Genomic DNA, 14,205 nt, shown 5'->3' with positions numbered 1-14,205 from the left:
GCTTGGGTTTGCATGTTAAACTTGAAATGGAATGAATTAATTGAATTGTGTGACTTTAAGTGGTCGAAACTTAACAGTGAACACTGGTGTATGAATATATGAAATCTGAATTACTGAAGCATTATTTTTTTAATTAAATAATTGCAGAATTGTAGTTTTTGGCCTAATATTATACTTTAAAAAAATATTATTATTATTATTATTATTATTATTATTATTAGGTGTTAAAGAGTATTTGATGTTATACTGGTACAGAATTATTTACCCTGATTATTTATATCATTTTTGTCAGCAAAATGTGTAACATGTTTATACGTATATGCGACTGTGTTTGTTTTGAAAATATATTGAAGGAATAAATTTGGCCGCCTCTAGGACGCGTGCCATCGCACAGCGCAGGCGCAACGCATCAAGATGGCGGCGCCCATGAAGTTCGTCTGCCTGGATCAGTTTCCTCCCGATTTGCACCCTTTGCAAGCAGTCGTCCATAAGTTACAGTTAATTCGGATGTTTTCGAACTGCACTGAAACCTCATGCGCGCTGTTATTATCCATTCAGGAAACTCAGCCGTTCACAAAGTCGACAGTTTTAGTGTGCGCGCACATCTCAGCCGAGGAGCTTCCTGACTGCACGGTCCATAGTAACAGCAGCACTCTGGCAGTTTATGTGTCTAAAACTTTCCTAAGTCACTACAGTTTTCAGGAGGAAAAGTCAGGAGTCGCGCGTATTCTACAGCTTTTGCCTTTGGGTAAGATAGTTATTGGTGCTCGCACGAAGCAGAGCTTCAGATGGGCATCTTCTGAAGAATTCTCCAGTTTCCTGCTAGTTTTGGCTTCGTGTCCTGGACAAACTCTTTTAGTGAGCAGAGGTGACACACTGGTTCTACCACACCATCCTCTGCTTGGTGATAATGCGACTCTGGTGCGTCAATATCTGTCTGATTTGGTCGTGCTGGACTGCACACCTCTTAGGCAGGGTATGATCACTGTGAACACTACTGTTGTAGTCTCTGATTGCAGGGACATTTTGCATAGCCATGGTGTTTTGGACTCTGCTGACAGTAGCGTAAACAACAGACCGTCCAGTGTGTCCTTGTTTGTTTCTGATTTTGCTCATTATGCGAACAGTCTTGGCCCTGGGAGCTCCTTACTGAGCAATCGAGTTTTGATCAGTTCTCGGTTCACAGAGGTTCTTCAAGCTCTCGAGTGCAGGCTGGATGTGAAGGTCACATGTGACCATGCCAAGCTTTGCAGGTTGGCAACATCTGGAATTAAAATAGGAAAGAATGCAGAGTTGGACATGGACAGCTCTATTTTTGTGAGCAAAAACCTGTTGTTAAAGTTAGGGTTGTTTAATGGTGAGTGGGTCATGGCTGCTTTGGGAAAAGTAAAAAGATGTTCTGGAGCTGAAGGGGCACAAAGTCCTCCAGACAGTGAAAGTGGCACAAAGCCTGTGACTAAGGCGAAAGGAGATAGTCAGCTGGCTAAAATTGTGGCTTTTATTAAGTCCTCAGACGTGGATGTTAGTGATAATGCAGGTTTCATTTCACCTGTTCTGTGGTTTAATTTGTCCAGTGGAGAAGCTGCACCTGTTGGAAGTAAAAGTCTCAAAATAAAGGTGAGTAATGATATATATTGATAAATAACTATTTTGTGACAAGTCAATAAATTAAGTATAGCTAATTTTTTTCCCCAGAGGTGGAACCAGGCATCATTACCGACGGGAACCAAACTCTCTGCAAGTGTATGTTGTTCTGCTTCGCCTCCATATGCCAAAGAACTACACATTGAAGCAGTTATATCTCCAGATTATGACATCCACAGACCCTTTGATAATGTTCTCTTTAAGCATTTTAGCACACCAAGGCAGGTCTGAGAACTTTATCTGTGAAGTAAAATGTTTACCATGTATCTTAAATATTTGCTACTAAATGACTTAGTATCGCTCTTGATTTTTTTTTTTAGACTTGTCAAGCAGGGAAATATAGTGGGTACTCCAACACATGGTCATCCTGATTTTGTGAAAAGCATCTCTGATGGTATCACAAGGTGTGCAATTCTCAGTTTATGACAGATTATACATTTGTGGATTACTACATAACATTTCACTTGGTTTGCTATGCTGTATCCCTGGATCCTTTCTTTAACCACGTGAGCTTTTCTGCAGATGGCCAGTCTTGTATTTTAAAGTAAAGCAGGTGTCCGGCTTTTCTGAGGATGAGGTGGATGTTGGATCGTATCTTGCTGATACAGAACACACCTCTCTGTATATGGTGAGGCCGAGCTTTATGACTAACGATAATGACAAAAATGGCCCCTAATTGACTGTTACATTTTGTCTTAAGTGCATCTGACTGGCAAAGAATTAATATGAAAATTTCTAGCTTAAGAAATTTTGTCTCCCATGGTGATATGGTCACATTATTAGTTTATGCGCTACGTCCCGAATGATGTAATAAACATTATGCTTTTACAATGTGCACCATTTACTACTGTATGAATTTTACAAGGGTGGTATGGCTTGAAAGATTTTTTTTGCTTGCTTAAGCAGAATAGGGTGAATTTTTAAAATATTGAAAAATAAATTACGACATTTCCAAGATGTCGTCCCCCTGAGTATCGTCGATCGTCTTCAAAAAAATTTTTTTCACCTAGAGTCAGAGCAGGTTAGCCCCTCCCCCTTTTACACCATTTTTACTAGAGCATGGAATAGTATAGTGTATAGTTATGTGAATTGGGATGCACCATACAGTTGGATGTATTTGCAGTCATGATTCAGTCTAGATGTTAATATACACATACACTACATGTTAATTTAAATATTTTAATAAGGAAGCTGAAATCTTACCCTGTTTCCTTATGCACTGCAGCCTATTAATACAAGTAGATGTAGCTTTCACATTCTGATAATGGTTCTTTGAAATCTGTATATTATGCCAACATAATAAAAGGTCTAAAATCTGTCTGAAGTCACCTAGAAAAGACTTTGAAACTTGCACTGCTTGCTATGATCTTGAATTCTTCCTTATTTAAAAATGTACAAATTTGTGCTGCCTAGTTAAATTAGAGTGATATTCCTCAACTCTGATTTTTTTTTTTCCCCCCACTCAGAGAGGTTTTATCAATAGTCCGGCACCGTCCTCCATTTCAGAGGCAGGTTCGTTGTTCTGGACGAGTCTTGTGCCTCCAGGACTCTCTGGCATTGTTGAGAAATTGGTCTCCATTATCCAGCCGCACGTTACGGAAAGGTAAGGTCTTGGATAGTATAATAGAAGAGAACTTTAGTGTTCTGTTTAATGTGATTTTTATGGTATATTGATTACAGTTGATATAAAAGGTCATAATTCATTTGAATGACTTTGGCTATTTCTTTACATGTGCAAGTTTGAGGCAAGCCTGCTCTGTCCTTCTCATGGGTCCAGATGGTTGCGGTAAGGTCACCGCAGTCAAGGCGGCTTGTCGGAGGCTTCATCTTCACCTGCTAAAGGTCTCTGTTCTCTCCTTTTAAATGCTTTTTTTTATTATTGGTTTGATAATTTCTAGTAGTTTAGTAGTTATAGGAAGTTGGAGTAGTGAGGCAGTAATGTGAAATTCTTCATTGGCTATCATGTGATTTAGGATTCTCTAGACCTAGCATCAATTACGAATCAAATTCAGAATGAAATATGTCTGTTTTGCTGTAAAGCAGAAAATAAATTTCCAACTTTTTGCTTCTCAACCCTAACATTTAGTCTCTGGGTGATGTCCTGCATCAGCAATCATTCACATGCTCTTTCAGCTTCTTACTCACTGAAGAGTTCTTTTCTTTATCTACAGCTTTAAAAACACAAACCCAGATCAGCCAAAGTGCAATCATTCATTCAGCTCAACTGCAGTCATTTTCTGCTTTCATTACCAGTCAACTGTTAGATTTCAGGAGAGGTCTATTTGGTCTGATGTTAAAAAACTTTCTCCTTTAATTGAAAAAAAAACTATTAGCTAATGAATATTAATATATATTATTATTAATATTACATAATGCCATAGTTCCTACACATCTTCCTGTATTTCTGGGTAAAGTGGTGTTTCCTTGCCTGTATTTAAATACTGGGCCATGATTGGCTCTTGTATTTGTAAATTGTTAGCTCCTTCTTTCAGAGAAGTATGAATAACACAAAAAAATTATGAGATTATATGAAAAAATGATTTTATTGGAAAATACACAGTTGATCTGTGTAATGTTGCATCTTCTGCATTTGGTTTATTGGAACATAATTGAAAATAATAGTTTATGCCAAAATTGTTTGATCTGCCAGCGAAGACAAGGTGCAATTGCTTGATTTGACTGTCTGCTCCACCAATCTTAGGTGAATTTCCCTGAAAGGCTTTATTAACAAAAGTGAGCTTATGTCCTGTGTGCTTTGGTGGACAGGTGGACTGTGTGACCCTGTGCGGAGACACTGCAGCTGCCTGCGAGTCCAAGATGAAGGCGGCGTTCCAAAGAGCCGAGCTCCATCACCCCTGTGTGCTTCTGCTGAGGAACCTACACTTACTAGGCCAACGGCAAGACCGCACCGAACCCGATTCCAGAGTAGCCTCGGCAGTCTGCCAGCTCATATCTGATGCTCGCTCAGGGTAAAGTAACACGCAGATATGTGAAACGTTTGCAAGTCTTCGGCTTTGACTTTAACCCCCGACACAACACAGACAATTAATGCACTGAATGAACAGATTGTAAATAAAACCAAATGAGAAATTTACTTTTCTTCTTTATTGCAGTGTAATCGTGGTTGGCTGTGTGCATGACCAGCGGGATTTGTCCTCAGATGTGATGCCAGCCTTTGTGCACCAGGTGGTGATGGAGAGTCCCACAGAGGAGCAGAGGAAAGCCATGCTTGCCAGCCTCAGTCAAGAGCTCCCTCTAGGGAAAGATGTCAGTCTGGCCAAGATTGCTAAACAGACAGCGGTGAGGTCATCTTTAGTTCTGCAGTCTGTAATATTATACAAAGCTATATGTAAACTTACCATGTCTTATAAACATTGGGCTCAGGTCTGATGTCTATGCAGCTTTATTGAAGGTCTGGTTTTAATCTGTAGGGTTTCATTTTGGGAGATTTCTGCGCACTTCTCACCGGTGCTGGGAAAGCAGCTCATCAGCGTTTACTGAAGACTTAGTGAGTTTTTTTTAATTCATTCATTCATTCATTCATTCATTCATCTTCTACCGCTTATCCGAACTACCTCGGGTCACGGGGAGCCTGTGCCTATCTCAGGCGTCATCGGGCATCAAGGCAGGATACACCCTGGACGGAGTGCCAACCCATCGCAGAGCACACACACACTCTCATTCACTCACACACACGGGACAATTTTTCCAGAGATGCCAATCAACCTACCATGCATGTCTTTGGACCGGGGGAGGAAACCGGAGTACCCGGAGGAAACCCCCGAGGCACGGGGAGAACATGCAAACTCCAGTTTTTTTAATTTATTTTTTAAATGTTGTAGCATTTTTACTTTGTATATGTCTTTGTATCTATGCATTTACATTTAAACCCAAATATAGGCCTACACTTCATTTTTATAATAATTAATAATTCTAATTAATTATGAACCCTTTCACTTTGTCCCTAAAAACAAAAAACAGCTGTATTAATGGCAGCACTGTTATACTGTGTGGTCGATGAATTCTGGCACTGACACTTTCTCAACCTCAGATACATCACTAAAGCTTAGAAATGAAACCTAAACCTGACCAGGCAGTTACTAAAGATAATTGAAAGAATGCTGTAAATGAATCGAGCAGCTCCACACATCCTTTGGAGAGTGCGTCTTTTATTTATATGTGCATTTATCTGTTTAGGACACATTTTACTCCAAAGGATTTAGGATTTTGTGGTTCAGAATAAAGGTTCAGAAACATTCCTTTACATAATACATACTTTAACTTCCTGGTACATGAAAAAGACTGAACTAGATATGCTTGTGAGAAACATCAATGTGCATTGTTATAGTAATCTTTTTTTTTTTTTTAATCTGACACTGATTGGTATCCATTTAGACGTTCAAAATGAGATATGTCACTAAATATGAATGCATAACGAGCACACAGGACATTCTTTTAGTCTTTGTCGAGGAGGATGTCATTCATAGCCACCTCTTCTGAGTGCTGTATTGTAGTTGTAATTGAAAAATACTGTCTATCTTTCACCAGCCCCAGTGATTGAAGTACATATTGATATTTTGTTGTTGACGTTAAAGCTCGTCTGCTTTGTTGTGTAGTTATCCACATGGAGCCAGTGTTCAGGAAGAGGAGGACCTGTGTGTGTTTGGTGTGACTATTACAGGAGCTGACTTCACCACAGCACTGGAGGCTCTGCAAGAGGCTCACTCCCAGGCAATCGGTGCACCAAAGGTTGGCCTCATTTAGGAGAATATCATCAAAAGCACTAGGGATATGTTCCTTTGGTTTTGACATTAGACCATTGAATAGTTTTGGTGCTGCAGCTGATTAGTTAGTAGTGGGTTAGTTATGCATGCGTTTACATTTACGGCATTTGGCAGGCGCTCTTATCAAGAGCAATTTACATTTATCTCATTTATACAACTGAGTACTTGAGTTAAAGGGCCTTGCTCAGGGGCCCCGGAGTGGCAGCTTGGTGGTCCAACACATTAACCACTGAGCTGCTATATCCCCCACATACTGTACATGCGTGTACTGTGTGTACGTATCATGTATTCCATTATGAATCTGTTTGAGCAGAAATTCCGGCTTATTTTTCCTTCACAGGAAGTAATAATGTTAGTTTTCTAGTGCACAATTTTAAACCATTTTAAAAAAAAGAATAATTCCTTGCATTTCCAATGATATCCTGTATAAATAAGGAACATTGTTCTCATTATACCGTAGCAAACACTAACCGGTTTAAGAACAGCACAGAGTTACAGTTAATATTATGCAATATCCACAAAATAACTTTCTTCCTGTTATAACTTACAACTTATTGCAGCTATAAACAATCCTCCTATTATTAGCCTCTTTTTTTTTCTCTCTTGACGTTAAGTCAAAAAACGCAGCTTATGTTACAGAGTAACTCCACAAAGCACAAATCCGTCTGTCCTGTGTCTGAAACCCTTGTCTGAAAACTTAGTTACAGCTTTATCCCTGACCCAGAAAGTCCCTGTGTAAAGATGTAATCGTAGGAACAATTGTTTCTTAGAACATACAAGAATTCTTGGAAGAATAAGAGTTATAAGTGGTAGAAGTAAGAACTAAAAAACATGCTGTTTGGGGAATCGGTGGCTAAATGAATCATTGTGTATATATATATATATATATATATATATATATATATATATATATATATATATATAATATATATATATATATAATATATCTCGCAAGATATTTGTCAAGAGATAAGGTATCCTGTTTGTGAATGGCAGATCCCGTCAGTGAAGTGGCAGGATGTGGGCGGTCTTCAGCAGGTCAAGAAGGAGATCCTGGACACCATCCAGCTCCCTCTGGAGCATCCAGAGCTGCTCTCAGTTGGCCTGAGACGCTCTGGCCTGCTGCTCTACGGACCTCCAGGCACCGGCAAGACGCTATTGGCGAAAGCTGTGGCCACCGAGTGCTCCATGACCTTCCTCAGGTGGGGCGTTTTCCTCTCAGAGTGCATACATTACACTTCTGTGTCTCATTACTGGTTGATGTCTATTAAACAATATTACCTACTTTAACCTCTTTGGGGCTTCAGGGTGTCACTTATCGCAGATTGTGTTTGATTCCAGTGTCAAAGGTCCAGAGCTCATTAACATGTATGTTGGTCAGAGCGAGGAAAACATCAGAGAGGGTGAGAAACTGTTAGAAACATTTTATGAATAAATTAGTTGAGTATGATTAAAGGTGCAGTTTGTAATAAAAGGGCTTTCATACAAATAAAAAAAAAAGAAAATCTGTGGAAAATATGTGGTTGATTGGGCTAGTCTAGAGCTTAGTCTAGACTTCTGTTTAGATTTTTCTGGCCCTGAAATTAGTTTCATCTTAAAAGGGAACTCGCAGCTTGTGTGTAGATTCAGAGGGATTGGTGTCAGTTAGAACGAATGATAAGGAACTTGTCAGTGTTTTCATTGCAGTTCACCTTGCTGACAGCAGAGGGCTTCATTTATCCTTAATCTGAAGTGACTGATAGAATTCGCTTTTGCCAAAATTTTACAGAATCATTAAACAAGGATTAAAAAGAAAATGTAAAAGTAACACACTGTATGTTTCTGTAAGTGTTTTGCAAAGCTAGGAGTGCAGCTCCTTGTATCATCTTCTTCGATGAGTTAGACTCATTGGCTCCTAACCGAGGTCGCAGCGGAGACTCGGGAGGGGTGATGGACAGGTCTGTTTCATGAACTCATTCACCAAACAAAACACAACATCCAGAGCATTTCACAAAACAGATTATGTTAATTATATCATATTACTTATAGCATGTATTCCCACAAATCTGCTTAATTGAAATGGTTCAGGATGAAACGTTTAATAAATGCTTCACTACAAAGATCATAAACTGGATTTACATGATGGCCACAGGATCATTAGAACATATTCCAAGATTCAGAGTTGACCTGCGTCCCCAGAGGGCTGGGATGACGTGTTTTCTGATTGTCTGCTATGCTGACAGGGTCGTGTCACAGCTCTTAGCTGAGCTCGATGGCCTGCATTCATCTACAGACGTCTTCGTGATCGGCGCAACCAACCGGCCAGACTTACTGGACCAGTCGTTGCTCAGGCCTGGCAGGTAAAGTGACTTCTGTCACTTTTGTAACTTTTGTAACTTCTGTAACAGGTCCTCACGTGTGTCTATATTTCTGATTTGATACCCTGAGTGTATATTGAGAACTTTATTATTTCTCTTCTAGATTTGATAAATTGGCATATGTTGGCCTTAATAAAGACAAGGAATCACAGCTGCAAGTGCTCAAGGCTATATTACGAAAGTGAGTAACACAAATGTTAAAATGTGATATCTGTAGTTGTGTTAGAAATGCTTGCGTTGTGAGTGGGCTATTTAAATAAGGAATAAGGTTTAACAAGATGGTAAGCGAATAATTACATGGGACCATGAGGTCGCCAAGGTAAAGCAGAGATACTGTTACCATTTCGAATCTGAATATTTTCCCAAAAACACAATGTTCCGAATCGCATTATTCTTCTTATTTCACAGCTATTTGCCAATTATACAAAAAATTTGCACTTAAAGAATGTATTTATTTATAAGAAGTTTTTTATAGAACATCCAGGATTAGTCATCTTCTGCCTGCTTCACAGGTTAATGAGAGAAACACACCAAGTCATGTTATAAAAAAAATTGGAAAAAACAAACCTAACTCCTTTCTCCTGAAGATGTTCTGGTGTTGGAAATGTTCCGACTCCACTTGAGCTGTTTCGGGAGACTTCTTCAATAAATATTTTCACAATCGCAATTACATGTATATTAAAAAACAGCACAATTTTTTAACGTTTATTAGATTACGTGGAACATCCACTATCTAAGTCTCAGTAAATGAGGAGTTACTACAGAGGGATGTGGTAGCTCAGTGGTTAAGGTGTCGGACTACTGATTGGAAGGTCATGGGTTAGAATCCCAGGTCCACCAAGCTGCCACTGCTGGGCCCCTGAGCAAGGCCCTTAACCCTCAATCGCTCAGTTGTATTAAATTGAAATGAAAATGTAAGTCACTCTGGATATAAGGATGTCTGATAAGTGCCAGAAATGTAAATGTACAGCATTTAACTCTGGGATTAGTCTTGTAGTTGGAACTACTGTCCAAGCCATGCTGTTAAAGAAAATTAATAAACACCTTCTCACCAATCAGATTTGAGAATTTATAATATCAAGCAATACATGGTTTCCGTAAATCTTTGGTATATGTCAAATAGTTAAGTTGTTCTTTTGTGTATTTCTGTGTAGATTGAGAGCACTTGGGTAAGGAGTTGAACAGCGAGCATGTAGCACTGGGTGTAGAAACTCTGTGTATAAAATGTACGCATTCTCATTAGCATTACACTGTTAGAGCTGGCTGCCACTTCAGCTTAAATTGGCTCGGAAAAGGAAGTCACAAGCCAAATCCGCTTTTCATGACACAAGTAGCAGGTTTTTGGAGGTAGGAATTGATCCTTTGTGCCACATAAACACATTATAATTAGGAATGAAAATAGTATTGACTGAAAATGGCAGGAGTAAAAATTCCAGATATTTCCCTTTTTCCTTTACAGTTTTCAGATACACCCAATAAACACGATGTTCAATTAATTCATGAGTGCTCTCATGTAAAACAATGCTTTTCCGAGACATAATTTATTAAAATGCATGCAAAAGATTATTTTTTTGATCATTTCTGAATAATGATTTTTCAGTCCAGCGTGCTCTGGATTTATATTCCGTTCTGAACGAGGATTTTCATTTAACTACATATTAAAAATATTCAGTGTGAAACTTATGTATCAACATGATCTAAATAGTGTATTCACAATCCTTCTAACAGACTTAACCGTACTGAAATTCACTATAAAACCTGCTGCTTTTCCTTTAACCTTCACTAATCGATTAAAAACATTCGACTTGTTTGTTTATTTTAATCTGTTTTTCACTGAAATAAGGTCTGATCACTCCTGAGATTTTAGAAAGTTTCCTAAAACCTGTTAACTATATTTTACTAGTGTGTACCCTGTGTACCCTTGCACAGGTTTGAATGCAATCTGTGTGCTTGTGTGTGTTCTTAGGTTTAAGGTGGACCCGGGTGTTAGCCTGTCAGATATAGTGGAGCGCTGTCCACTTCAACTGACTGGAGCCGATCTATACGCTCTCTGCTCTGACGCCATGATGTCTGCTATTAAGAGGAAGATTTTGCACGTCACTGAAGGTTCATTTTTAATGATAATGATTTTTAATGATGATTTTTAACATTTATGATCCATTACAAGCCATGAAGAGTATTAAAAAAAAAAATCATACTTTCTTCATTCGAAGGAATAACACGTTTTCTAATTTCATTTTGCCTTGAGCAGTGTGTTCTATATTTCTGACATGCTCAGTGGCGAGAGCAGCAGCTTTAATTTGTAGAAACAAAGGCTTTCTAAAATACATCCTGATCATGCCGTTTTGATTCAGCAGTCATGTACAGCTCAATGAAAACATCAATACAAAAGCCAGTTCGCGGCATCCGTGTGGAGTTTCTCAGGGAAGGTGCCGTTGACTCCTTTCCTCTACAGCTGAGACTATATTAATAGAGTAATTCTGATATATTTTCTCAACATGATTTAACTGCCCTTTTCTGAAATACACACACACACACATATATATATATATATATATATATATATATATATATATATATTTTTTTTTTTTGAGAATTTTCCTTCAGAAGGAGCATCAGTTGAACCTAAGGGCAGAAAAAAATAAACGTTCAACCTGGAAGTTTATTGAAAATAGGAAAAAAAAAAAATCATTTATTTGCAGGTAGTAGCATGTCCTTCTCTTTCACAGCTCCTTATCCATTGAGTTATTTTCCTCACTTTTCTCATTCATTCATTCTCTCTCTCTCTTTTTTTAAATATTTTTTTTTATTTTTTTAATTCCTTCTGTCTCGTCTTGTCCCAGGTCTGGAGTCAGAGGACGCTCCTCTCTTGCTGTGTGCCGAGGACTTCAGCCAGGCCCTGGACATCCTGCAGCCATCTGTGACCGAGGAGGAGTTGCACAAGTACAAGCTCCTCCAGCAGAAACTCACTGCAAAGTAACACAAACACCAGCACTGCAGACCTGAGCAGAAAACCTCCTGCGTGTCACATCACTCTTCCTGCTGCAAGCCACCTCCATCTCTGTGCCGTTCCAGATTCTCTACAGACTGCTATTTCTGAGCGGGTCTGGTCTGAATCTCTTTCTATTAACGTTCAGATAATTTGAAAAATGACATTTCATCAAACTACTCTTCGAAATCAATTTACGAAACATTCCACGGCTTAATTTTCACTTAAGGGAATTGATTCAGCACAACCATTTTTTCAACCATTAGGCTACCAAATGCGAAAGAGCGTGTTTCTGTTTTGCATCTCAAACAAAAGTAAAGTTACAACTTTTTTTTTTTCTTTTTTTCAAAAGTGAAAAATGAAAATTAGATTTAATGATTTCATGCTGACCCACAGCACCGGACATTGACACCAGTAATTGATTACGAACTGTTTCAGTGAAATAGACATGAATCTAATCATCATCTTGATCACAGTGTAAAATTCATTGCACTGAAACAAAAAAAAAACACACACTCGAAATTAATCTCGCTCAAATATGTCCAACAATTCCATACAGTTAAACTGAGTAATGGTGCTCACAATCGGTTCACATACATCCAGCGTGATCTGAGAGTCTAACTATAAGCTTTGTGGCAAATGAGCTGAAAAATCAAACCCATAACACTATGTTCCCAGTGTGCTACTGTACATGCATGTTTCAATCACCTAAATTTAATAAGCTAATTATACTTCCAGTCGGTTCCAGCATCCCGGTGAGAGTTCACAGTGTACTTGGTTTACGTTAACACGTGATCACGCTCATTCTACATCATTCAAATCTAGTAATGAGAAAAATGATTAGTATAAACAATGCAATCTTGTTTTTGTTGAGAAACGTAATATTTTGATGTAAACTATACATCATTTTTTTTCTTCAGTCTGACTGACTTTTTCAGCATGTAGAAAAATCGCACTCAGCTAGTGAGACATCTTTAGGCGTCTGGATTGTTTTTACCACACGATCTTTACAGGTGTTTAGGGAAATGTCAGCGAAGCATAGTTATGGTCAATTAAGAGAGAGGTGTTGAAATACATCACTGACAGAAAAATCTTGGACCGAAATCTTTTGTCAGCTGTAGCAGCATCTGACATGTTTTATCCAAAAATGTTGTGACATAAAACTAAAAACAACAGCTACAGAAATGTAACTACATTAAAACATGTCACATCATTAATTTAAAAAACTTTTCTAGCATTTATGTAAAAAAAAAAAAAAAAAAACAGGATTTATGCATCGCTTATGAAGGCCCTCTGTACAGTACGGTGTCAAGGGATACCAAGTTTTCAGACTACAAGCTAACGCTTCTATCTGGATTTCATTTCTCCTGAAATAAGACTTCAGCTTTAAAAAAAATTAAAAATCCTGATAAATTAGCAAGAGCCATAAGCACAGAATTTTATGTTAATCATTACTGTGACGCTCGGCCTGAAGTTTGCAAGGCTTTTGGGGAAAAGTCACACAGTCTGCTCACTGTTTTTTACTAAATGTACTTTGCAGGATAACGCGGTGCTTTCTGTTGATGGTGTGCAAGCAGAATGATCTAATACAGGATCTGAGAACTAACAGTTAATTTACATGCCTCATCATTACATTCGTCATCAAATAGTAAACAAACAGAGATTCTGACTCACACGTGCTTTTTCAGTTTACAGTCAGGCTTAAATAGATTTTCCGTCACACTTTATATTAAGTGGTAATGTAATTTATTAGATAATTTGTTTAATTTGCTGTGCAAATGATTTAGTCATGGTATGCTGAGCAATAGCCTTGGATTTTTAAATAAATGTAAAAGAATTGTGCAATAAACAATTACACGTGTTTTAAATCTTTTTTTTAAAGTTTTACTTCTTGGTCATTATGTTGTTGTTGTAACATATTCATAATTCGTACAAAAGACCAATAGGACAGCTTACTATAAAGTGTTACCTTGTTTATTTGTTGGACATTTGTCTGTACATGTATGTAAAGTCTGAGAAAGGAAACATTTGTTTCTGCCGGAGTCGGAGCTAAGATGAAGGATAAAAGACAATCTGAACGTAAAAAACAGAATTCAAATAAGAAAATGGCGATTTCATCAAGAAGTTCATTTCATATCTTTCAAACCATGCAAGCTTTTTATAAAATAAATTGTAGTGCTCTCTGGTTAAGTCCAGGCTTCGCAACAAATACTGCTACTTGTGCCATACGTTGTACACAATAAAGTGTATTTAGTGATGTCTGTGTTCAACCAGTTATGATTAAACTGTAAGGCAGTTGTGTGGAATGGAAAAAAAAAAAAACATGCCACACTGCACCATAAAAACCATTATTAAGAACTGGGAGAATCTGGCACATCTATGAGAGAAGGATTTCTGCCAAAAGTCAGTTACTGAGTAAAAAAAAATGATA

General features: G+C 38.1%; 1 protein-coding gene across 1 annotated transcript; it reads left to right on the top strand.

The window, feature by feature from the left end:
* The first annotated feature begins 395 nt into the window (after positions 1 to 395).
* On the top strand, positions 396 to 13,642 carry pex6 (peroxisomal biogenesis factor 6). The gene is made up of 17 exons (XM_060881061.1): positions 396 to 1,617; positions 1,696 to 1,865; positions 1,965 to 2,048; positions 2,167 to 2,272; positions 3,111 to 3,247; positions 3,384 to 3,486; positions 4,411 to 4,613; positions 4,758 to 4,944; positions 5,076 to 5,152; positions 6,261 to 6,393; positions 7,425 to 7,630; positions 7,770 to 7,831; positions 8,257 to 8,365; positions 8,651 to 8,767; positions 8,889 to 8,966; positions 10,752 to 10,891; positions 11,629 to 13,642. The coding sequence occupies exons 1-17, from the start codon at positions 415 to 417 to the stop codon at positions 11,763 to 11,765; spliced, it is 3,252 nt and encodes a 1,083-aa protein (XP_060737044.1). The 5' UTR covers positions 396 to 414; the 3' UTR covers positions 11,766 to 13,642.
* The last annotated feature ends 563 nt before the right edge of the window (positions 13,643 to 14,205 follow it).

Source organism: Tachysurus vachellii, chromosome 1 (assembly GCF_030014155.1).
Source record: "Tachysurus vachellii isolate PV-2020 chromosome 1, HZAU_Pvac_v1, whole genome shotgun sequence".
NCBI lineage: Eukaryota > Metazoa > Chordata > Actinopteri > Siluriformes > Bagridae > Tachysurus > Tachysurus vachellii.
This window is presented reverse-complemented; position numbering and strand designations above follow the sequence as displayed.

What these genes read in the sequence shown, in the direction of transcription:
- pex6 (XM_060881061.1), top strand. Translation starts at nt 415, where the DNA reads ATGGCGGCGCCCATGAAGTTCGTCTGCCTGGATCAGTTTCCTCCCGAT. An exon ending in TTCATCTTCACCTGCTAAAG is followed by an intron (nt 3,487 to 4,410) that starts GTCTCTGTTCTC and finishes TTTGGTGGACAG; the next exon opens with GTGGACTGTGTGACCCTGTG. An exon ending in AGATTGCTAAACAGACAGCG is followed by an intron (nt 4,945 to 5,075) that starts GTGAGGTCATCT and finishes TTTAATCTGTAG; the next exon opens with GGTTTCATTTTGGGAGATTT.